At 44.1% G+C, this 25,850-nt stretch overlaps 1 protein-coding gene across 1 annotated transcript in view; it reads left to right on the forward strand.

Annotated features, from left to right (window-relative positions):
- INPP5A (inositol polyphosphate-5-phosphatase A) overlaps nt 1-25,850 on the forward strand; it is a 200,911-nt gene that overhangs the window by 148,683 nt on the left and 26,378 nt on the right. Inside the window, exons 10-12 of the mRNA XM_034062409.1 lie at nt 14,041-14,136; nt 14,434-14,508; nt 25,729-25,802. Of these exons, the coding sequence (XP_033918300.1) occupies nt 14,041-14,136; nt 14,434-14,508; nt 25,729-25,802 (245 nt within the window). The remainder of the gene's footprint in view (nt 1-14,040; nt 14,137-14,433; nt 14,509-25,728; nt 25,803-25,850) is intronic.

Raw genomic sequence — 25,850 nt, forward strand, 5'->3', positions numbered from 1 at the left:
CCATTTAGAAAGTAGGACAAAAAATTACATCTTCTATTTCATCCACTTAATAAAACTGGAAATGCTGCTTCGGAAATTGCAGAGATCTTCTGCGCATATTGCTGCTTTACATGCAGAAACAGAAAATGCTCATCACAGGAAGATTATGAAGCCTGCAGTAGTCTGTAAGTAACTGGGGAGTTCAGCTGATAGAAGTGGCCAATTTTAATTGCCCATCTGTAGCCAACAGTGTTTAATTTTCGTTTAGAATGAATTGGGACATTGCAGAATCCTGCAGCACATTTTACACGTGGCTGCAGAGCTGGGGTATTGACATACATCAAACACCTTCATGTGCTGAAAAAGCATGATTTGGCATGAAAGGAGAGTAACATACTTTTTCCCAAGACCCTCGGCCAGGTCTGGATGCCAGAGAAATTCCTTTCACAAGTGTCAGCTTTGCAGAATTTGGCTTCTTAAGCCTCCACCAAACTGAACTGCAGCAGCCCTGGCTGGTAGTTCCAAGCAGGTTTCCCGGGAGTCTGCAATTGGAAGGCTGCTGTCTCCATGTTCTGCCATGTTTGCAGCAATGTTCCCCTTCATTTCATGTCTGAATGATATCTAGAAATTACTGAAAAATCATGCCTGAGAAATTAACCACAGGAGTGATTCACACAAGGTCCTGCTCTTGGAGTGACTGCAGAGGAACTGGTGGAGATCCCATGTCTTATCAAGAGCTGATGTCTTTCTGAGGATTTGGTTAGTGAAAGGTGCCATTTGCTTCAGTTGAGGAGGAAATTGGTGCAGTGGGGTGGTCTGTGCTATGTATGATGAGAGCTGACAAATGCATGGTCCTATCTCCTATCTCAGCTCTGCTTTTCATTCAGATTATTCCTGCAGAGTTTCATGCTGGTGAAGGATGATTCAACTTCTTTATTTCTTTATCTTATGCATCTCTTTGATGCTAATCATTAGCAAGTTAAAACTGCACCTGACCACAGACAGCTGATGAAACACTTATTTTAGTTATCCACTCTGTTCCTGGCAGAGACAATCAATAGGTAAAATCTATGCAAATGTGAGAGTTCAAGTGAGGGCTATCGTGAACAGGACTTAAGCTATGCACCCGCCTTTGTGCCAAATTTTCCAGGGTTTTTTTTCTCCTGTAATGAATACATGTATTTTGTGCATTGGAGCATGGCACAGGCCTTTTGGATGGCAGGCTCTGCAAGAAAGAGGAAGAGTTTTAATCACAAAAGCACAAACTTCAGTCAGAGAAGTGATTCTGCACTTTGTTTCATTTGTAAATGGTGCGTATTGGCTTTTGTGACACAGAACCCAGGTCCAATTCAGGACAGGGCCTCATGGATTCTTTACGTAGGACTTTGTGAGTCTGAAATAGTGCACATGAAAGAGAAGGAGACTGAACGTAATTTGTTCCAAGAGCTGGCCGGAGGTTTTTTCCAATCAAGATTCTTTCAGCATATTCCTCTTTGTTGAGCTATAAGCAGCTTTTAAAATAATAGCATTAGCCGATATTTCAGGACTTCACTGGGTGTTCCCAGCTATGGTGATTACTTACAAGAAACGAGAAATGCTGGTATTGTAACCTTTTAATGGATATGGGAGACTTGTAAACTCAGTTGAGATCTGAGCAATTTGTAGATTTCAAAATGAGCTGTAGAGTTCATTGAAAAAGAAAAATGCATCATTGAAATTCATGGGGCCACTTTGGTTTTCTTTGCTGAGATTTATCATTGAAAGCCATATTGCTTTCCCTTTGCTTTCATTTGAAGCTCTTCAATACATTGTTTTTAAGGTCCATTTCTTTTACAAGCTTTTCCTTTCAGCTTGCCCAGGGTTTCAGGTCCTATGAACATCTGTTTGTGCCTAAACTCAGCCAGGACCTGGACTGTATCCTGCCCCCCTACCCCCTTTTGTTTCCAGAGGCTATTGTTTCCGATTTCATGCTATCAGAGGGGCTGCATGTTTTCCTGTGTGAAGTTGTCAGAGAGATAAAAGCACAGGAGCAGGGTCACATTTCGAGGGATGGGCATGAAAAATTGGTAAAATGTATCTTGAGGGCCACCCACAAGACTTGCTTGAAGAAATCCACAAGCAGGGAGCAGGATGGTAGCTTTAGAACTGAGCAGATCCCAAAGTGGAATCAGTACTGGTGAAATCCGTGTTTAATGGGCAGAAGTCTCTTAGATTTACGCTCAGCTGGTTTCTTCCTCTGCAGTAGCTTGAGAGTCTCTACTTGGACTTTGCTGGGAAGGAAATGCCATCATCTTCATTATGGTGCCTGCCCAAGTCTCTTCAGCAGGAGAATGAGATTTAAAGCAAGTGTGTTACACCTCTCAGTCACCATCAATCCAGTGAGGAAAAGAGAGACGTAGGGAAGGATCTCTACCTGTCCGGAATGACCACTGTGATACCAGACGTGCAGAGGATGCTGTAAGGATGGTAATAAAAAGACAAATAGTGCAGCTTAATTGATTAACGTAACAAAATCCATTTTCCAGGAGGAAAGCACGGCACTACGCTTGTAATGGGCTATAGTTTCTAGTGCTGTAAAGCATGATTACACAAAGAGGCTTCCCATTTGGTCTCAGGTGAATGCCACAAGTGGCACCCAAGTTTTAAAGGGTGCAGAATAATTCTGTTGGGGGCAGGAGGCAGGACCTCTGCAGGTGCCTTGGACTGTGCAACAGAGCACCCTGCACATCTGCACTAATGGGGCAGTACTAAGAGCTTACATGTGTTTAAGTGCTAAAAAGCCAGGTAAAAGTTCAGTCCATCCTTAATGTACTGTCTGTACTAAGAGCAGGGTTTTGCCAGTTCATGTATCATAACAGCCTGAGCTGTTTTCATTTAGGTCTTGACTAAATGTAAAATGAGAACATGGTTTTAATAGCACTGATTTGGGTCAATGATTCACTAAATCTACTTTTATTTTATAATGCTTATAATGAGGGGTTTGTTAAAGTGTGTGACAAGGAAACAAACGAGATATTTGAGTTGTAGTTTTTCCATGGGCAAAACTTGGATTAGGGATACAAAGCCAGGTATTATCTCACTGCCATATAGTATCTGAGTTAGTAAATGATGTGTGTGATGCAAACCAATCTAATACCAGAAGTTTAAGGGAATGCATATTTTTCTATACCTTTTTCCAAAGATTAAGTCCATTATTTTTCTTAAATGCATAAATTTGCAACTTAATATAAGAAACTAAATATATCTTCTATTTTTCTTTGTGGAATTTGTCAACATTTTTTGCTTAAATTCACCCAAATTTTGGAAATTCAAGGGGGACTAATAAGCAGATTTTTTTTTTGCACTTTTTTGTAATATAGCAGAAAAAATACTAAACATAGAAACCTAGAATGCTTCAGGTTGGAAGGGACCTTAAAGCTCCTCCAGCTCCAACCCCTGCCACGGGCAGGGACCCCTTCCACTGGAGCAGCTGCTCCAAGCCCCTGTGTCCAACCTGGCCTTGAGCACTGCCAGGGATGGGGCAGCCACAGCTTCTCTGGGCACCCTGTGCCAGCGCCTCAGCACCCTCACAGGGAACAGCTTCTGCCTCAGAGCTCAGCTCAGTCTCCCCTGTTCTGGCAGGTTCAAGCCATTCCCCTTGGCCTGTCCCTACAGGCCCTTGTCCCAAGCCCCTCTCCAGACATATTTTAAAAGCACAATAATTATTGAGTTTCTATCTTTGTGGCAATATTTGTAGAGATTAATTTGTTCATGAATAGAAAAAGAAGAACGCAGCACACAGTTGTTCAATACAAGTGTTCAACAGTTCTGCAGGTGACTCTAAATAAAAACACCAAGTGGCTATTTGTAAATCAGAGCATCACTTGTGAGCACTCTTGATTTAGAGCTGGCCACAGCCTCCGATGCCCCGCTAGTTGCCTGGTCCCAGTGCCAGAGCAGCTCCAGCTCATGCCATGGTGCTGCTGGACCAGCACCAGCAATCACAGTCCCTGTGAGGTTCCTGTTGTGTACACCATGAGTTACCCCAAGGGCCATGCAGGACACCTTGGGCTGGGCAAAGGCCACGTGTGCAGAGGCACCTCTGCAACAGACACACAAGCAGGAGTTCACTTTCTGGGGGAAAACAGCTGTATGCTTATTTATCAGACTGCATGCTCACTTACCAGCATGCTGACAACCACACTTCATATCTTGCATTGCATCCAGTGTTATGGAGAGGAATTTTAACTGCTGTTGTGACTAGTGCTAGTAACATCCATTTCTGGTCTCATGGGTATAAATTCTTTCTGAAATCACAGCTTTTCTATAGTAGCAGTTCTCTTTGACATACCTGTCTGATTTTGGAGGGGTGAAAGGATTTACTTTGTTTAGCTTTGTCTCAACAGGGAAAAGAGCAAAGGCAAAAGTAAAAATTAATAGCACATCTTAAAATCCATTACAACTTCTCCCTTTTTTCTGACTAAAAGTGAGAGAGAAAGGCCTCTCTGGAGGAAATAAAGAAGTTATTACAGATTTCACTTTTTTGTAGAGTATGAAAAAGCTTTCTGTATGTTAAACAGTCTTGTGGACATCTGGCATGATTGGTTTTAATCTGCTGACTAAAAAGTCAGGATTAAATCTTGCTTTACACCTCTTTGTATTGCAGTCAGTAAAGTGACAGAGCTGCTCTGAAACAATGGCACTACTTATTCCACCCAATATGCCATGTGGTAGATCACCCCCTTTTTCAGCACCACTTCTCTGCAAAGACAATGAAGCATCTGGTGGGGTTTTCCTGCTTCCAAGATATTTTTTGTCCGTAATTTCACTCAGCCGGTCTGCTTAGCTCTCCCTTGGTGCTACTTTTTGAGACAGGGTTTGCCAAACCCAGTGGCAAGAGGTCAGGAGGCCAAAGTGATGAATTTTTATGTGCCTGTTCCTTGTGTTTCTGCTCAGTCATGATTCTTTGCGCGCTGTGCTGCCTCTGAAAGGGAGCCACAGTGAGCAATTTGTCCTCCTGGGCTGGAGAGAATAGGGAGGCAGATGAGTTAAAGTAGCATGTATGACTGCGGGCAGAGACACACACAAACGTTTTCTTATGGCAGAACAGAATACTCCTGTCACTATTCAGTGCAAGAGGGGCTTGGGAGATTTGTAGCCTGTTGGCTTTCGATCAAGTGACAAATGAATTTAACAGCACTTAAAGATACAGCAAAAAGAATAGCACTTCACCAAGTGGTCCACAGCTGTTGGCTTTAAAATGATGTTGCGTTAACACTTCTGAACTTGCATTTTTCCCCCCTCTCTGCATAAGTGGGAGCTCTCTGTGTTTCTCAGCATGCTTGAAGCCTTGTTTGCTTCAAGTTAAAAATGTTCACCTGTGTTTCAGAAACCCTGTAGAATAGGTTTTGTGTTGGTTTGCCCAGTAGGGCCCCCATGCTATCCAGAAGGATCATTGGTCCATGTGAGCAGAGGATGGCAGAAGCTGCATTCCTGGCAGAGCTTTCTGGCCTCTCTCAGCAGTGCTTAAACACCCGCTGGTGTCAGATGAGTCAGGGCTTGGCATTTGTGGGCTAAATCCCTCTGGATCCCCAGCCAGTGATGAGAAGCTGATGTTCCTCCAGGCCTCCTCTCTCTGATCAGCCATGTCACTCTACTTGCTCGAGGGCTGTGCTGCAATTTGTTGTTGGTCAGCAGCTGAGCTTTGGACCCAGGCAGTGGAAGCGGTGTCCTGGAGGGAATTCTGAAGATTAGGACAGGACAGGATGGTTTGTGTTGGACGGGACCTCAAAGCTCCTCCAGCCCCAACCCCTGCCACGGGCAGGGACCCCTTCCACTGGAGCAGCTGCTCCAAGCCCCTGTGTCCAACCTGGCCTTGAGCACTGCCAGGGATGGGGCAGCCACAGCTTCTCTGGGCACCCTGTGCCAGCGCCTCAGCACCCTCACAGGGAACAGCTTCTGCCTCAGAGCTCAGCTCAGTCTCCCCTGTTCTGGCAGGTTCAAGCCATTCCCCTTGGCCTGTCTCTACAGACCCTTGACCAAAGCCCCTCTCCAGGTTTCCTTTAGGCATTGGAAGCTGCTCTGAGGTCTCCCCAGAGCCTTCCCTTCTCCAAGCTGAACGAGCCCAGCTCTTACATCTCTTACAGCTGTAAGAAATGAAGAAACATGGGAGCAGTGACGTGAAGTGCCAAGAATGGAAACCAACACCTAACAAAATTCTTTGGTGCTTCTTGACTCACTTCCAGACCAGGGCACTGCAGGGTTCCCAGTAACTGGGGTCTGTCAGTGCTGTTCTTGGCCATCTCATGACACTGATGGGTGTGCTGCCCACTACAGCTGCTGCACACTCATCAATGCAGTAATTCTATGTTATCTCACTTGAAACAAAGAGCAAGCATCAGAAACTCCCATGCAGCATTTTGTTCCACCGACTAGTATTGCCAAAAAGAGTTAATTCCAGAGTTTGCCCTTTAAATTATCAGGAGTTTTGTACCAAATCAGTGATGTGACATGGTTCAGGATCAAGGCTTGGCTTCTGAAGAGTCAGACCCTTTGGCTTCCACAAAGTAGACTTACAACAGTGGTATCATCTATGCATTGGGTGATGCACTCCCATTACACTTAACTAGTATTTTTGCCCTTGTCTTCTGTTAAGCTTATCCTCCATATTAAAAATTAGAGCTGACTTTAAGCACCTGAAGTGTTGGGCAGTTCTGAAAACAAACCACTTACCTCCCTAGAATCTACCTAAAGCCTCTCTGCCCTTAGGCAGACACTGGCTGCTTCTACTCACAAAGTGAGAAATACCAAGAAGTACAAAACATTGGTTTAATTCCTGTGATGCACAACAGCAAAATGAATGTCCCTGAAAGAACGAGGGAGTCACAGCCGTTGAACATTAAGTGACCTGCATGAGGCAGGAGTATGTTCCAGGCCACCAGCAGCGGAGGCCTGTGCTCTTTCCAAGTCTGAGCACAACCATGAGACGGATGTGTGCCCTCCACCTCATCAGATACCCTTAGGTATGTGCACCAAAGCGGGAGAGATGTTAATACTCTTCCATCGCTTCCCATAGATGGGAAAAGAGCACCCTCCCTCTGACTTAACTTTACTTGTTAACGGAGAAAACGTAACAGGAAAATAATCTCCAGTTCACTCTGTTTGTCTGACCTGAACCAGTTGAGAGTGGGAAATTCACTGTGTTAACTGGAATGATCTGTACGGTGTTATGGTGAGACTAAAACTTGGCTGATCATGTGATGCCTTGGTAATGCAACATGTGGGTGATTTCCTTACTGTATTTTCCCCTTTCTGTGATTTTTCAGCCTCCCTGATTCAACTCCTTTTCATCCTGCCATATCTTACTCATTTGTCACCAATGTACTCCCTGTCTGGTTCCACATCATTAGCTCCTTTATTCACTTTTGAAATGGAATATGAGTCCAGCAGCCTGTGAATTTAAATAATCCTTTTCACCTAGTTATGGTCAAATGTCTCAGAGAACCACGAGGTGGGATTGCTGAACTGTGCTCCTCTCCCATCTGCTCTCACACAGCCTCCAAGCAGTTTGCTGCAGCAGCACCGTAATCTGAACATGCTGAGAAGCTGGGCTCTGACAAGTCCCCAGGCTTATGCTCATTGAACAACACACAAATCATCACTGAATTCACCTGTTCCCAGAAGAGCTTACACACACATTAAAATACATCCTTTTTGGATAAAATGAATGAAGAATATCTTTGTAAAATACTGTGCAAGGTGTGAACCTAAGGTTTACTATAACCTCCCTGGTAAGATGGTCAGATTGATTGACAGATCAGTACCTGTATGATACATACACAATGCCCAGTAAGAAGACAGGAAATGCATAAAAAGCAGCTGTGGGGTGAAACAGTTGATGTGGAGAGCAGGCAATAGGGTAGCATGTTCCACTTACTGCATCTTTTTACTACCCCTAGTATGGCAGCTTTGTATCCTCTTTGCTGTGGTTACTGATGGTGTAAAGAAGGAAGGGTGCTGAGGCACTGGCACAGGGTGCCCAAAGGACCTGTGGCTGCCCCATCCCTGGCAGTGCTCAAGGCCAGGTTGGACACAGGGCCTTGGAGCAGCTGCTCCAGTGGAAGGGGTCCCTGCCCGTGGCGGGGGTTGGAGCTGGAGGAGCTTCAGTCAGGCATTGGAACAGCTGCCCAGGGCAGGGCTGCAGTCACCGGCCCTGCAAGGGTTCACACACTGGAGATGAGGCCTCAGTGCCATGGGTTAGGGGTGGCCTTGGCAGTGCTGGGGTAAGGGCTGGACAGAGTGAGTTTGAAAGGCTTTTCCAACCTGTCTGATTCTGTGAATTCCTTTCCCACCCAAACCATTCTAGGATGTGCTCGCAGGTGGCAGAACTGAGGCTACTGTAAACTGCCTGCAAGGTTAAATCAGTCCTGAAATGAATACAGGCACCAGTGACATGATTGGCATGGATTTGCCATCAGAAAACAGACCATACAATTGCAGGAGCACACCAAAGGCTTCACACTCCATCCCACCCAGCCCCTCAGCATCCCGCTGCCCTGGGTGGGAGCTCACCACTCCGGCAATACTCAAAGAGAAAGCAGGTTTGCATCTTGATACTCAAATGGCTCCTCATTAATGCTTTGTTATATTTGTTCTTTATTCAGCTAACATTTATCTCACTGCTGAGTTAAATTCCTGCTCCTGGAAGCTTGTTAGTATTAAAAGCATAGCAACTTCTCTGAGACCTTATTGCTATTTACACACAGGTGAAGTTAACACAAGTTAATATACAGCTTAAGGGATATTTTTTTCAAGTAGAAGTGTCTCTCATCAGATAGTTTTGACTGCTTTCCGTTGGGGAATTCAGCTCTGCCGTTTCCTAATTGTTCTCATCAGCTCTGTGGCCGAATGCCTCTGCACCCAGTGTAGAACGACCTGAAGCAGGTCTGCATTTTGGTGGCAGGTAGTTTAAAAAGCACAGTGTAACCCATCCTGGAGCTAAACATACAACTTCACTGACTCAGGAAGTTACACTTGCTGTGGAGGAAATCGCATCAACCCCTCAGAGGAGAGGAGGAGCCCAAACAAGGCAGATGTTCCTGTTATTCCCAAAGTAACAAGTCTTCTACCTCGCTGTTTGCTCCAAATACAGTTTGCATCCAGATGGTAATTAAAAAAACTGTTTGGTTATCCTCATTTAGTGTCAGATTAATCTGGAGTTTTGAGCAGCATTTCAGGAGCAGCATTTCACTGTCAGGTGGTACCTGTGCCTCTGACTTCTCTGTCCTGCCAGAACCCACAGTGTATGTAACCGGAATGAAACCAGGTGTCTTCCATTTAACTGATCTGGTTGCTCAGGCCCTTATTGCAGCTGGCTCATGTCAGGTTCTTCAGCCCGTGCACTGCTGTGCTGGCACGTGTAGCAGCACACATGGCGCAACCCATGCGGCTTCTGGAAAATTGCAAGTGCCTTTTTCTTGTCTTTTTAAGAAGAATTCAAAGTCCTGGGAAGTCCCGAGGGAGGAGTTGTGGTCACTGGGAAGTGATCCTCAGGACTGGGATCAGAGGCAGTAGGAAACTGGAGCCTGTATGTGCGTGGATTGTTTTCTCTCCCAGAAGAGTGTATCCTGCAGTGCAGACAGGCAGGGGCTGAGGCACGCATCATGAGGGGACTCGGGAGCCATGGGGGTGCTCAGAAAGCAGGAGTGCAAAACCAGTGAACACGAGGTGTGGTTTGCATCAGAGGAGTGCTGCTGGCAGGGACAGCAGAGCAGGTGACAGCCCTGCAGAGGCCTTCATATAGACATGAGAGAAAAAGAAATGCATACTGTAGAACACTGTGAGTGGGTTGTGAATGTAACACAATTGTTCTAATGCCTTTATCTCTTTTTACAGTAAGTTTGCAGAAACAGTCTAAAACATTTTGATGTGGTGTATATCTATGGCAACAGCTGTATTCTGACATGAACACCTGTGATGTAAATACATTTATGCTGTAAATCAAAAGGTTTCCAATTTCTGAGGATTGCAGAGATTAGAAAACGTTCCAGGTTTGTCTCTTGCCGGTGTAAAGAGCCTTCACTCCCAGCTTTGCAGAACAGGACACTCTCATTGCGCTCTAAGGCAATTGTCAGAAAAGTTCTCATGATGATTTACAATTTGATGACATAAATTATCACAAAGGATTATTTAAAAAGTACTGTGCAGCTTCTGCCTGTGGGAAGTGTATATGAAAGTGGGAGTAAGACCCAGCAGTGTTTGCTAAGCACAGTTAGCAGAATACCCTGTTCTCCTTCAGCTCTGAATCCCGCTCTCCTGCAGACTTTTTAACCAAATCTTGTTTCCAAAGAAGAAAGATGTTTTTAAGCAGATAACATGGGTAGAGTTTTGATGCCTGATTTCCCCTCTTCTGACTTTGTACAAGGGTACCTTTGAGGGAATACCCAGAAGGAAACAGGGGGGGTTTATACCATTTTGATTTCCTTCACCAGCGACAAAAAATCTCTTCACGAGTAGTCTTGTCTCAAAGGGCACATGTTCCCCAGAGTTTTCTGCTTGGGTGACTACGACTTTGTAGAAATTGAAAGGAGGAGGAAAAAAGAAGTGCTCCAGCTTGTATAAGAAATGAACCTTTGCCCAATCACTTTTTGTCTGTGAATAAGGTAACGGTTTGTGTGTGTGAAATTTGAAAGCAGTAAGGTATGTGGGTCCTTTCTCCGTATTGGTTCTCAAGAGTCGATCGCGGGGTTTTTTCTTTGGGAGCGGGCCTGAAGTTGTGAGATAAAGCAGCTCAGAAAAAGAAATGTTCTCAAGCAGATGCCTTTAAGAGACAGAAATCATGAATTTCTTGAATTGCAACCACTCTGGGAGTGGCTACAATGACTTTTTGACAGTGACAGTAACTCTGCCTTGTCTTTTCGAGCCCTTCTTTGGCCCATTCACTCTGGAAAGCTGCTTAAGCGCCCTTAAGCGCATTAGCATTTGGATGCTCGGGGACCGTATTGACCCTCATTTGGAAAGTTTAAATGAGTGAAAGATGGAGCGATTTGTTAGGGCTTTAGAAATCAGCTTTAGAGAGCGGCGGGTTTTCCGCTTTGGTTTGTTCGGGTGCTTGTTCTAATCTGGTGCGCTGGTTAAAGGCGACCAGACTGATTTGTGACACATGAGCCCAAAGCGCTATTTTTTTGGGCTTGACCCGATTAGCTCATCTGTGCCTTGAATTTCAATGGCCTGCATCGGAGGGAGCACTTTGGGAATGGCTCGCTGGTGGATTACCTCACCGGGTCCACATTGACACAGATGGCAGAGCAGTAATTACATGTGCAACTGACAAAAGGGATCCTGCGGGATGGGGTGGATGCGAGGGATGTGCTGGAAAGAAGTGGTACCAGACTTGCAGATAAGTGGTACAAGACGTGTACTTCCTGGTGGCCATGTGCCTCTCCTCCCAGGCAGAGGCAGGTTCAGGTCCTGCCAGCCCCTGACCTCTCTCCTCCCAAGCCTTTCTTATGGATCCCACAGAAGGGGTGAAGTTCTCAAAGGCAGCCCACAGCTGTGTCCGTATGACCAGCACTCCTGTCCTCAGTGAAAACTGAGTTCACAGACACCTTTGGCCCTGTCAGTGCTGTGAGCATGTCGAGGTGTTTATGATAAACCAGAGTTAGATGTTTGTAATCTGTAGACATGGCACTGCTTTTTGGGGGGAAGAAACAAGAAATATCCATCAGGAAGGGGCATTGTTTATTCAGTGAGATGGGGAATCGATGCCCCTTCAGTTCATGGACTTAGAAAAAAACCATCAGATTCAGATTTTATTTTTCAGTGAAGTTGTCCTTTAAAGATGCAATGGCTTGGCTTGTTGCTTTCTGGTCTTACTGGTGTCCTAGGGCACCAGCACACGGGGACCTTTACCAATGATCGTTTTGTAATCATAGCATCACAGACTGCTTTGGTTTGGAAAGGACTTTAAGGCTCATGCAATTCCAACCCCTGCCATGGGCAGGGACACCTTTCACCAGACCTTCCAAGGCACATCCAACCCATCCTTGATGTCTTCCTAGAAAATGGGGGCAAAAAGTCCATTGACAGATTGTTCCTGTTGTAGCACCGGTCGTCTCAGCTGAGAGCTGAAATCATAGAATAGTAGAATTATAGAATAGTTAGGGTTGGGAAGGACCTTAAGATCATCCAGTTCCAACCCCCCTGCCATGGGCAGGGACACCTCACACTAAACCATGGCACCCAAGGCTTTGTTCAACTTGGCCTTGAACACCACCAGGGATGGAGCATTCACAACCTCCCTGGGCAACCCATTCCAGTGCCTCAGCACCCTAATACTTGCAAGCAGGTGGATTTTTGTTTAAATACATGTTTGGCATTTATGTCTTGCCTTGGAATAGATTCAGAATGGGGAGCTGAGAAGTACACTGCAGCTTCATGTCTGATAGGTACTGCACTTCTGATAATGAATCCCAATATAAACATAGATTTATATTTGTAAGAGAAGTATGTAGTAGGATGTGTAATTCTATTACCCTGTTACTACAGAATACGCTTATATGTGAATATTATGCACAGTGAAAATCTGTTGTCTGGCCATTATGAAAAGGAATGGAACAAACAGAGCAGGGAAGTCGCCTTGTAGCCTCTTCCTGACTGAGTTATTTTCTTTATTATACTTTTATTAAGAACCTCTGGCAAAATAAGTTTTTGCCCAGGACAGTCTTTGGCAATGTCCTCATTCAGGGCTGTGCGTAGATCCTGTCAGCAGCTCATGCCATGGCTGTAACAGAGGATGTAACAGAGGATGCTGAAGTGGCTCAGGGTGTGGATGCTCATCTTCACTGCTTCCTCCCTGCCTTCGAGTAACACCAAGGTTTTCCCAGGTCCCCTTTCTTGTGGTTTCCAGCACCAGGCAGAGGGGCTGGGGCAGAGTTGCCATCCACTAGCTTTGCCCAAGCACTTGGTGAAGCCTGCCTGCCCCTCAGTTTGGGTGTAGTCCGTTTCTGCATTTCAAAGCACTTAACAAACTTAAAGCTTCACTAAAATTAGAGGTTCAGTGAATCCAAGGTATGTTTTTAAGTTAAATACGTGCCCAAATGCTTTGCTGAAAGCTCCGAATTTTCAGCTATTACAGTGCAACAGAGGAAGCCCTTCAAACAACTTGTTCTATGTTATCGCTGGGTAACTTTGATGAATGCTGAAGTTGGGCCTCAACCAGGTGAATGGCAAGTGAACTGAGGCCTGGCACTTCCTTGGAAGTTCAGACGTCTGTGCCTGGTAAAGTGGTGATTGGTGATAAGTTTCAGGCACCTGGTCCTCAAAATATCCCATCGCTGGAATGTTCCCATCCCTGGCAGTGCTCAAGGCCAGGTTGGACACAGGGTCTTGGCGCAGCTGCTCCAGTGGAAGGGGTCCCTGCCCATGGCAGGGGTTGGAGCTGGAGGAGCTTTAAGGTCCCTTCCAACACAAACCAGGCTGGGGTTCTATGATTCTGTGGAACCTAGAGACGTGATGTTGCCTCTTATTTAAAAGGATGATGCATGGGGAATTTGCTTTCCAAAGTAAACTGTGAAACTTACCATGAGGTTGCATGAGCATTGCTTGGACGTCAGAATTATACTTGGAACGTTAATTGACAAGGCCAAAGTGTTTGCAGTCAGGAGCCAGCCCGCAGAGCTGTTATGCCAATGTAGTTATCAGCTTTTAAGAACATGGTGCAGAAACCAGCAGGGCTGTGGAGTCATTAGTGTAGGAAGTGGCCTTGGAGGATGTTTGCACCTAATGTGTGATACAGCATCAGACGTGTGAAAGAACCTGGGTGCATGGTAATAATTTCAATGAGTATTTGCTTTATCTGATTGATATTTTCTTAATATTGCCTATTTCTGTCCAAACAGTAATAAACAGTTTTAAATCTACCATGAGGGGAAGTGGCTTAAATGAGCAATGCTTTGTACTTTGACCAGCAGCAAAAGCTGTTCTCAGGTGTGCATTGAAGATACAGAGATTGATACAGTTCCATTAAACGTGGCCTTATGTTGTGTATAAAGCATTTCCCTCTGTCCCTCTGCTCTCCGTTAGACGCTGTGTGCGAAGGCCACGATGCAGACCGTGCGGGCAGCTGACACCAATGAAGTGGTCAAGCTCATATTTCGGGAATCTGATAATGACCGAAAGGTAAACAGCGGAATGCCCTCTGTCCCCTGGGTAAACACAAACGCTGTCAGCGCTCCTTCCTGCTCCACAAAGCAGGAATATAGTTGTTTCCAGCTGATAATTTAACGGGAGGGGAGGGATCTTGATTGTCACACCTAATGCTCAGTTAATTGGATCTCTGTAAGTGATTGGCAGTCACTCAGGCTGACAGCTTTGGACATGGGGAGCTGCCACATGGTTTTCAAGGGTTTCGGCATCTGTGCACTGGGGAGCTGAGTCCAGGAGCTTCACTGACCTTCCTTGTCCATGTTTTTTCAGGTCATGCTACAATTAGAAAAGAAGCTCTTCGACTATTTTAATCAAGATGTATTTAGAGATAACAACGGCACTGCGGTAAGTTCATTGCTAAACACTTTCGAAGGAGTAAGTTGGAAGCTCCCATAAAGATTGTGTTTCTCTGCCCAGCCCTCTCTTCTCATCAGCCCTCTTGTCTACAGAAAGAGAAAATTCATCTAACACAGTAACTGCTCCTCACTTAGCCAGTTATCCTGCGTACAGCTTCTTAACTTTGGTATCTCTTCACCTGCTTTTTCACAGAAAAAAATGTAAATTAAGTGCACGTGACAGCAGGTTTTTCTTCTCTGTCCTCTGGTCTGCATTTCTTCAAGCATCCTGTTTCATAGCTAGCTCTTCATTGTGCACCATAATAAGTTAGGATAAGTCCTTAATGCCAAGCTGTTCTGAAAATACCTGGGTCTGCTGAGCTTACAAATAATAAAAACACGTGAATAAATAGAATAGAAAGCTCAAAGCCTGCAGTCGGCTGGCACTGGTTGGGGAGTCATATAGGGCTTGCTATGAGGAGAAAGCAGATAGGAACACTGATGTTCTGAGCTGTAATGAGGACTGTGATTTTTCTGTGGAGAACGGCTTTGTATCATCTTTAAGGTGATTTTATTTCAAAATGTAATCACTGCATTCTGGAAGGTCTCTGTATCACTGCTTGCAGCTTTCTCAATTTCATCTGAGGTTTCCAGGGGTTATGTGTCTAAAGAAACAACAGTAAGCATCAAAAAAAAGCCCAAATCAAAAATGAATAGTTACAGTTAATGCACAGATGAACATCAGGAATGTGCACATTGTGTGTGGGAGCCTTATTGCAGATGTCATGGGCCAGACCCTCTGCTTGTGAAAACTGGACCAGCTTCACTGTCATCAGTGGAGCTGTGCTAGCGTGTGCTGGATCTTGTGTGTAAGCCAATGACATTGGTCTTCTGAGTATCCTGAGCTACATGAATAGCACAGGCTGCACTAAACAAAGAAAACCTGCAGAAAACTGTGTCAGAGCAATCTGTTGACATCCATCCTGCTCACTGGATACTGTACTTCTCACAGCATGTCTGTTGTGTGGGGCATGTGTGTCTGCAGGAAGCACATCTTCAAAGCACAGTTAGTGTGAGATCGCTTGGTTTGGGTTTGGTTTGTTAAATTTACAAGGTAGACGAATCCTTTGGAAATATGGAACATTTCTTTTACTGATGTTTTGCAGTTTGGGGGATATTTAATTCAAAGTAATAGGACTAATCCCAATTCCTGTTTCCATACTAATCCCATCCTGGTCTCAGATTTCCCTCTACATGTATGATTATCATATTTTTTTTAACTTTTTTTAAACCCATCAAATATGTAATTTTTCTATTTTCCCAGTACACTTCTGAAGCAGAACAAACCTATTCCTACTGCTGCCATTTCCCACATCCTGGTGGGATTTCCAATGACTGCTGTTGCCTTTCCATACCCAGACGTGGTGTGGGAAGGCATAGGGAGAATCTCACTTAAGCCCATTCCATTTCAAAATCAGCAGTCATTTCATTCATGCATCAAGAAGCAGGAAATCTTCCAGATCAAACATGGAAGGAAAAGATAAACGATATAATGAGCCATTGGAGATAATCTAATCTTCATGGTCTAGTTAAACACGCAGCACCATGATCACTAAAAACAAACTACCTATCTAAAAGGATAAATGTGTCTGTGCCAAATTCAACCCAAAAAATCCATCGCATCCTTCATCAACCGCCGGTCTTGTACCAGCCTGACAGAAATTTAATTCAAGCTGGCTCCTGAAAATAATTATTGTATTTTAAGAGTAGTAATCATTGGTCGGGACATGATTGAATGTGTCCATGCCTATTGACTTTTTCTATGATTTATAGCTTTGTTTAGTCGATATTCCCATCGAAATTGTATAATTAATTATAAGTGGAGCTGTCAGGTCTGCAGGATGGAGTGCCCTGATGAGTATTTGGGAAGATTAAATTTTCCTTAGCTGTACCAATGCAAGGCTTGGGAATTTTCACAGCACTCTGGCTGCTGGATAAAGATGTTTTCTGTGTGTTTAGCAACTGCTTTAGCTCAAAATCCATTGATTTTTCCGAGGGTATTTTTTTCTTTATCAGTGTGGTGTCTCTTCAGTAACATTGGAATGTGTACAGATGTGACAAGACCTGACAAATATTTATTATCAACAGGCTACTTTATCATTGTCCATACACAGTTATTCCTTCTTTTTTACATTGTAATCAACAAAAAAAGAATCTTAAGATATATTTATAAAAATGAGCATTTTTTTATGAAAAATGTGGTATAGATACAAATTATCTGTTCAACAGAAATTCGTTTGAGATGTACCCAGTAATCTGTCAGGTCTAATTTTTCCAAACTAATCTGTGGCTTAGCCAGATTTATCTGCAGCTTATTCCAAAGCTAGCTTAGCAATTACCTATATTTATTACGTCGAGGTGCAGTGGCCATTCTGCATCATTTTATTTCAGAAGGAAAAACCCAGATTTATCCAGCTGAGTTGAGATAGAAAAAGGACAAAACAAATGTAGCAGTAATGTGAAATTGTCTTAATATTTAATTGGCATGTTCTGACTTGTACATCAAAGTTACAGTGCATAAGGTGGATCAGGGTGTAACTCCTGTAACTACAACAGAACTCTGGTGTCTGGATGCTACCGGGAGGGGATGTTACAGAGCAGCAATGAGAAAGGTGGGACAGGAGGAGGCACAACAAGTGGAGTTTCACCTTAGTGTCAGACAGGTTCCAGTTTAAGTTAATAGAATCCCAGCCTGGTTTGTGTTGAAGGGACCTTAAAGCTCCTCCAGCTCCAACCCCTGCCACGGGCAGGGACCCCTTCCACTGGAGCAGCTGCTCCAAGCCCCTGTGTCCAACCTGGCCTTGAGCACTGCCAGGGATGGGGCAGCCACAGCTTCTCTGGGCACCCTGTGCCAGCGCCTCAGCACCCTCACAGGGAACAGCTTCTGCCTCAGAGCTCAGCTCAGTCTCCCCTGTTCTGGCAGGTTCAAACCATTCCCCTTGGCCTGTCCCTACAACCCTTGTCCTAAGCCCCTCTCCAGGTTTCCTGCAGCCCCTTTAGGCACTGGAGCTGCTCTCAGCTCTCCCCTTCAGGAGCCTTCTCTTGTCCAGGCTGCCCCAGCCCAGCTCTCTCAGCCTGGCTCCAGAGCAGAGCTGCTCCAGCCCTCACAGCAGCTCCATGGTCTCCTCTGGCCTCACTCCATCAGCTCCAGGTCCCTCTTGTGCTGCTGCCCCAGAGCTGGAGCAGGGCTGCAGGGGGGGGTCTCACAGAGCACAGCAGAGGGGCAGGATCCCCTCCCTGAGCTGCTGCTCACGCTCTGGGGGTGCAGCCCAGCACACAGGGGGTTCTGGGCTCAAGCACTCACTGAAGCCAGGTAATGGGGAGCTTCTCCTCATGCAACACCCCAAGTCCTCATCCAACATCCCCAGGGCTGCTCCATCCAGTCTCCCCCAGCCTGTAGTTGTTGCTTTTGGGTTAGATAAAACTATCTCCTCTGATTTGGTGATGGGCTGCAGGCAAGTTGTGCTGTGCACCACAGTTGTGTCCTTCTGCTCCAGAAATGTGCCTGTGAGCAGTGCACAGAGAACACAGGAGGCTTCTCTGGTCTGAACTGGTTAGTCAGTTAAATAAATATATTGAAGTGTGTAAGAACTTGTAATGACTACAGGAGAATTATTTAATTATCAGAAATAGTTTTATAATCTTTAACCGCAATCAGGAATGAGAAGTGGTGCATGTGTTCTTATCTTTCCTATCAACCTTTTTAAAGAGTCAACCCAGATAGAAATTAACATACTGCCCTTAAGATTTTGACCACAACTGTGTAATGAAAGTGATCTGTGAATTAATTGTTTTAGGAGCTGAACCTCGTGTTATTCCTGCTAAAATCTCCTTTGTCGCGAGGCTTGTGGGAACTGGTGATGGATTAAAAGCTGAGGTGACACTGGTTGTCCCTGTGTCCTGCTCCTCTGCTGCCCACAGCAGGGACTGTCCCTGGGCAGTGCCAACCTCATCAGCAGCTAGCAGCCAGGAGAGGCTGGACCAAGGGTGCCAGCCCACAACAGCTTCTGGGTGATTGATGGCTTAGTGGACACTGCTGTTATCACCAGCATTAATACCAACACAGACTTGACATGGTTACTCAGGAAAGCTCATATAGTCATGGAAGTGGTTCCATTTCTTATCTTAATTGTTATTACAATGGGGAAGAATAAGCCAAGAGTTTCATGTTGCTGCCAGCAGTCCTTCAGCAGACCTCTTGCTGTAGCGAACAAACGGTAAACTTCTACAGGAAGCATGTTCTTATTCAATTTCTGTGTTTTGAACAGTGAACTCAGTATTTGAGGATAGATTTTCTTTATTCTGTCTATTTATTTTGAGCTGATATAATATGAGGAGAAAACTATAATGTGCTCTAGAAATGGATTGTCAAGGTCTTGTTCTATGCCAAGTAATGATTTAAAGTGACCTGTTATGCTGATTAACTTAGGGGTGTTATTGCAAACAGTTCAGGCAAACATACTTTTAAATTATGAGTAATATATTTATGGGCTTATTAACATTCCCAGGAAATCCTGAAATGATATGCAAATTGAACAGAAAGGTTTAGTCCATGAGGCATCTTTATTAAGCTTTTTGTGAGAATATGTGTGCTCTTGAAGGTTAAAGATCTAGCATCACTGAAAATGTATTAATCAACAGACAAGATATAGCACAATGCACTCTTCCCAATGGCCTTGGCTCTGACCCTTTTAAAGATAATGGGAATACTGTCCACTAAGAACTAGATTATGACGATCAAGTGCATTTCATCAGGGTTTGACTTGAACCATGATCCCAGAGGTGAAAAGGCAGAGGTTTATCCACTGAGACAACCAGCCCCTGTCCAGATAAAATCTTGAATATGATGTATAAGGGCAAATTAAGATAGAGGAAGGAAATTGATTGCTTACGACCATTGTTACCTAGGACTGGGCATAAGGAAATCCTGTGCATCCTTAAACTGCCTCTTTTATTTAAGGTGGTCATCTGAGATGCCTGATTTTTATAAAGTACTGGTAGGAAGATGGCTTTGTGCTCTAGTCTGTTACTCAAAACAGCATTCCCATGTTTGGAATTGCATTTGCTTAAGTAAGTTAGTGGTTAGTTGATATGTCATTGGATAAACTGCTAATGAGTAATGACAGAGATAGGAAATATTATCACTGAATTATTCTCACTGGTAAACACAGAGCAATTAGGAAAACCAAAATCTGAGCATGTGAAACACCTTAAAGTGCTTCACTGAAAAAATGTTAGGGGGTACATAATGGGAGAAGACTGACAGCACTGCTTTGTCTAGGTCAGTGTTCAGGTATTACAGGACCAACAGGCATCATAAGGCAGTGAGTGTCTTTCAGAATGAGAACGACTGCAGTTCACTTCCTGAGAAGTGTTTGTTTTAGACCCTGGTGCTGGTCCAAGCCCTGAGCCTGGAGCACATTCCCCAGCTGAGCATGTGCCCACTCGGGAGGGTCAGCACCACGCCACTGAACCTGCTGTCTTGGCACAGGGTCCGCACACTGTGCAGCTGCAGCCCTGCTCACAGTGGGTGTGAGAAGCCTGAGAAACATGGGGAGTCAGGCAAAGAGGCAGAGAAGGGAGCTCTAATGAGACAGAGCCCGTAGCAGTCTCCAGTAATTACTGTGGTGATCAATAGACATCAAGGGAAAGTGTGGCTCCTTCCAGGCAGGAAGCTACTTCCAGGCATTCTGAGCTACTTGAATACTTCTGTAACAGAAATATTATTTTTTAAAGTATTTTGAGAGTAGTTTTGTAAACAAGTTGGACTCAGAAACACTTAGAAAGTGTTCGTGTCCTTTAAACCATGGAATGTCTCTTGAGAGAGAGGTGTATTGTCAAAACAAGGACAAAACAGGATTTTCTTGGGGAAGTTTCCACTGAAATCAAAGGGTTTCTAAACTAATACAGGCACGAGTCTTTATGTTGATAGTCTTATACCACCCATGCCTATTCTGATGCTAAGAAAAGTGTAGTTGGTACAGTTTCTCTGTGTGCCACATATCCACATTTATGGAGGAATTCATGATTTTACAACACTGCCATTCAGGATGTATGGAAAAACCCTCAGAAACACAATAATATACAGGAGCAGTGTAAGTTGTGCATTTATAGTCAGTAATTTTGTTGGGGTTTTTTCTGTGAAACATGATTTTAAAGAATGGCTTTGTTATGATTCAGAATACACAGTACTGGATCATTTTATGAAGTGTTAGCTGAAGAAAACAGTAGCTTTCAAATAAGGCCAGGGCAGAGCTGTGTGTGACATCTCCATAGGTAAGTGGAGGGATCAGCGTTTCCGCAGACCTGCATGTGAAGTCAGCAGACTGCTGAATCAGTTTCTAGATATGTTTCTTTAACTGGAGAGCTGGATGAAATCACTGTATGTCCAAAGTCTCTTGGAAAAAGAATCGTGTGCTCCCGCAGCCTGGCAGAGGAGGTTACAGTGACCAATGCCCACATACTTCAATTCATTAAGGTCATTGCTTTGTGCTTATTTCCTCTTTTTGGTCTGAAACTTCATTTCCCTTTCACAGCTGTGAATTCTCTGGTGGGCCCTGGAGATGGATTTGATAAATGCTGCTAATATCACCTTCTGATCTACCAATGCTCTGACTTTGGTCTGTAGGTCTTGATGAGTAATTGCTGTTGTTCTACTCCAATGACTGAATTAAGTTGCCCTGTTTAAAAGGGTTCATACATGTGTGATTTTAGCCGAGGTGGCCTGTTGCAGCACACCAGTGGACATTGACCTTTGAAGAGTGCCTCATTACTGAAAATGAAGCAAGCAAGATTCCCTTGATTGCTCCAGCTGGCTACGCTCTATTATAATCCTTTGATTAGATATTTTAAGCTACATTTGATTATGTTGTTTACCATCAAGCTACATAATTCTGAAACTTAGTATTGCAGATAACAATTATCTTTGCCCAAAGTGCTCACTGCTTCACCACATAGAGCCCCATGAGCTAAAGGGACCGTGACCTGCTGCCTATGCATCCAGCCCTGCTCAGCCTTTTCTTACAGACTGGGATACAGGTTCTGCAGGCAGTGCCTGTGCAGGACTACGTGCCCTGGTCTCATGCATTGCTCACTTCTTCACCCTGGCACAGGAATGCACTTGTACATCATAGTGCTGGCAAGAAAAAGGGAGGCAAGTTGAAACTCTTCAGCAGCTTTGACAGCACAGTTGCCTGGAAAAGCAACAGTCTGGCAGTTCTCTTAGGAGGTGATGGGCACTGCAGCTGATGCAGGCAACAGCCCTAAATGCTTTCAGTTCTATTCGAATTAAATAGGGAATATGCCTTACTGCAGATGCAGTCATTCTTTAATTCTTTGCAGAGAACTAATGCTGATACCAAGCCAGTTCCCCTGTAGGTCAGTAGGAGCGTGAGTACACTCAAATACTGACTGATGCATTTGGCTCATGAAGTTTGCTAAATGGAAATACAAAACTTCAGACTGCAGAATCCTGTCAGTAGATTTAACCTGGTTTTACAGTTCGTGTTCTGCCCCCTCAGTTTTTTCTCTCAGCCACAGGCCAGGGGATGCTGCTTGCCCATCCTACATGGCTGCATTTCCCAAGGTGCATTCACTTGCATCTCATGGGTATCAGCCAGCTATAGATGTACTACTCGTACATATGGGTGGTATTTTCATGTGGAAGATATTAATCAAACATTCATGTTGGGCTGGTCACAGCCATTTTAGAGCACATATCTTGACATAACATCAGCAGCTCAACACTTAACAGCAGATAAAACATTGGTCCTGCATCATTCTTGCTATCGCTTAGGTATAAATACATTGGTGTAATTGAGTTGAGGGAAAAAGCAGTCTTCTGAACTGCCTGTGACATGCAGTTCTGGAATTAACTTCCAGCCACAGCATTTTCAAATCTGTGTAATTGCTCAAATTACCCCAGCACGTCATGTAACGCCTTAAAGATTGGGTTCTTAAGGATGATCTTATAATGAGTGAATTAAATAGAAGAATATATTGATTTTTAGGCTCTGAACTTAATTTCTTTGTCATTTTTAAGGCGTTTAGAGTGACAGACACACAGACGTTTGATGTTATAGCAGTAACATTATTCACAGTGCTGTTTAGTGTACACTATGGAAATAAGTGAGCAGTTTGAGCTGAAAATGGCCATGGGTGGGCGCGTGGGGGGATGGGTGTTTAAATACAATGTTACATGCTTTAAAAGTAAGATTCTGACTGCTCCTCAGTATCATTTGTCCTATAGTCATTTTCATGCATTTTCTGCAGTGCCAAGGAGCTCCAGACACCCATGTGCCTGTCATAAAGCAAGTACAATCAGATGATGTCAGGTCCTGTTCCTTCTCTTACTAAGTTGCACTGAGGGAAAATGATATTTGTAACTGTTTGTGACAAGACCTAGTGACCACCTTGGGTTTTCACCAGGAATCTAGCATTTTGAGAATACAGGCTTAAATGAGAGCGCAAGTGCTCTTAATGCCAAAAAAGAAGTGATAGTTAAAGCACGCTCTTCTACTGAAAAATTAACCGGTTTTCTCAGAGGTTCAGGTTTCCATCTTTTCTGCCCCAGTGTCTACAGAGCCACCAGGTAAATACAGGAAAGCTGTTCAGTGGCTTCACACTGCACAGACCTTGTCACTGCCCTTCCTAAGAGCCACAGCTGTCTCTGCACAGTTTACGGGCACGTTTGAACAGGGGGTTACAGGTACTGTGACACTGTCACTTAATAGCTAGGAAAAACAAATCATTTGTTAAAACTGACTATTTAAAATAGAGCATGAAATAAATCTGTGTAAATAATCCAGTGAAAATATTTGTTTTACACGTGAGATGAATTGTTTTCAATAGGCATTCCCTAAATACTTCTTATAGACACCTAGTTGGGCTTTGACATCCAGCCGGGTCATCCTGAGGTTTTGGCTTTGTCATTTAGGGAAAAGATGTCCCTACACCTGGGGGAACTCAGAGAACTGATAGAGAGCAGGGCACACAATACAGCCTTGTTCCTGTTATCTGTCCTCTCTGCCACAGTGTCAGCAGCTCATCTGCACGGCACAGTCACAACTGAACAGGCCACTGCAGCTCATAAACACATCCGAAACTTCTTTGGTAATAGCACACGTCTGAAGGCTTTGTGCCCTAACCCCCGGCCTTCATTTAGCTTGCAAGTATCATCAGAGCAAGAGCAATCTGAACACATAAAATGTTAAAAGTGTGAATTGGTGTGAGAGGACAATGCCTCTATTTACCACTGCCAGCCCTTGGAATGCCCATGAGTAATTTATACCATTGTGTTCTGTGGAGCATTGTTCTGTTATTCAGTCCTTGTGGTTTTCACACTCCAGCAATAGCCTTCTTTCTCCTGATGCTCCTGCTCTCCTGCTCTGATCTGTTTCCTTGGCAAGAGCAGGAAAAATGTATTTGCACTGTAGTAACAGACATACACTTCAAAGAAGAGTTTTAATGGGGAGGGCAAATTTTCTCCTGTGCTAGACTCATGCTGGACAGACAGTATCTTTAAGGTGCAGACATGTGGAGCGGGTAAGGTTTGTTTTCATAGCCACTTTGTAAGTATGCATTGTGGCTACATATCTACTACACATGCTTAAATATAGGATCACAGCTTAGAAACAGTCAAGGTAAAACATTTTTTCCTGAAGTATGTTGAGACTGCTACATAAGGATAGTGGCTGTTCTACCCCAACATTTTTAGGATTGGGCATATTATTAGATACATACCATAAGTTTCCACACAGATGTTTATAAGTGTTTATCCAAAAATCTGAAATACTGGGGCTTTTGATCAGATGTCAAAACATGCACAAATTGGCTGCAATTGTTTGTAGCTTTGAATCTTTCCCTGTGCATCGTCACCGCATGTGGTGTGAGATGCACTAAAACAGGAAAGGCTGCCCATTACTTGGCATCCTGGTGTAAAAGTGCATGTAGCAACACAGCAGCTAAAAACTGGAGAAAGCTGGAGGCCTGGGAGAGGAGCTCCTGGGAAGTGCAGGTGCTCAGGTAGCTGCTTTTCACACAGATAATTAATGTGTACAAGTAGCTGCTAATTGCACATTTCAGGAATGATTTATGAGGCGGCAGAGGGGAAAGAGGGACACGATCCAATTTCTTTGGGAACCTCTGCCATTCATACAATGGTATCAGCACAGCTGTGAGATGGGACATGATTAATGAACAGTGGGCAAACACACCACCGTCCTGCGGGATGCTGCTTGCATGACGCCTGTCAAAATAGAAAGTGGCACTGAGAGTGACAACCAGCAGCAAACAGTGCAGAGTGTGAGCTTTGTGTCTTGTAACTCTCTAATTCACTCGGATGTCAGGCCTAACACCAGCCATGCCTCTGAAATAAGGTCATTTATGTCCATCAGAACAATTATTGGTGTAATGCGGACGATTATCATTGACTTGTTATGACCAGGTTTGTGTTTATGCACAAACAATTGCAGGTATTTATTTTCTCTGTAGAGGGCCAGGGGAAAACAAATTAGGCAGTGACTAGTGTTTCTACAGGACATTAAATCTAGACTTACAAACATCTCTGTTAAATGTCTGCCCCTAGTCCTCTGCCTTGGCTGCTGCCTGGGAACACGTTTTGCCCACTGTCATGTACCCCTCTTTCTGCAATCTGACATGCACCACCCAAAATGGGCGTGAGGAACCACTGCTTGTCTTTGCTTAACAAGAGTGATGTGCACATCCCTGTGTTTATTGTAGCCTTTTAACTGAACTAAAGATAATATGAAGTAATATCATACTTTGTGCTGGCATTTCTGGGGGCTGATTAGCATATCAGTTTGCTGTGCTTCTGTAATGCTGCTCTGCTTTATCTTTGAAAAGATTGCTAATAAAATTCAAAAGTTCACCTACCTTGAAATAGTAAGTGCACATATAGCTCACTGCTGTGAAGAACCCGAGTTCCATGTTCACTGGGGAGGAAAGGAACATTCTGGTCGCTTTTCTGAACAAACTGTTTAAGTATCAAAATACTACTGTTTTCACTATGGCCTTGGAACTATTATATGAGGGATACACCTCAAGCTATATAACCAAAGTCTCCATTTGTTTGCTTTTATATAATGTAATATTTTTAGATTGCTTCAGTTCAACATTAAAGAATGAATACATTTATTTCTATCTCTTACAGCTTTTAGAGTTTGACAGAGAGCTGTCAGTTTTTAAGGACAGATTGTATGAACTGGACATCTCATTTCCTCCCAGGTAAGATTCATGTATAATCCATTTCTTTAACTAGCTAAAACACGATTG

The sequence above is a fragment of the Melopsittacus undulatus genome, chromosome 4 (genome assembly GCF_012275295.1).
Source record: "Melopsittacus undulatus isolate bMelUnd1 chromosome 4, bMelUnd1.mat.Z, whole genome shotgun sequence".
Taxonomy (NCBI): Eukaryota; Metazoa; Chordata; class Aves; order Psittaciformes; family Psittaculidae; genus Melopsittacus; species Melopsittacus undulatus.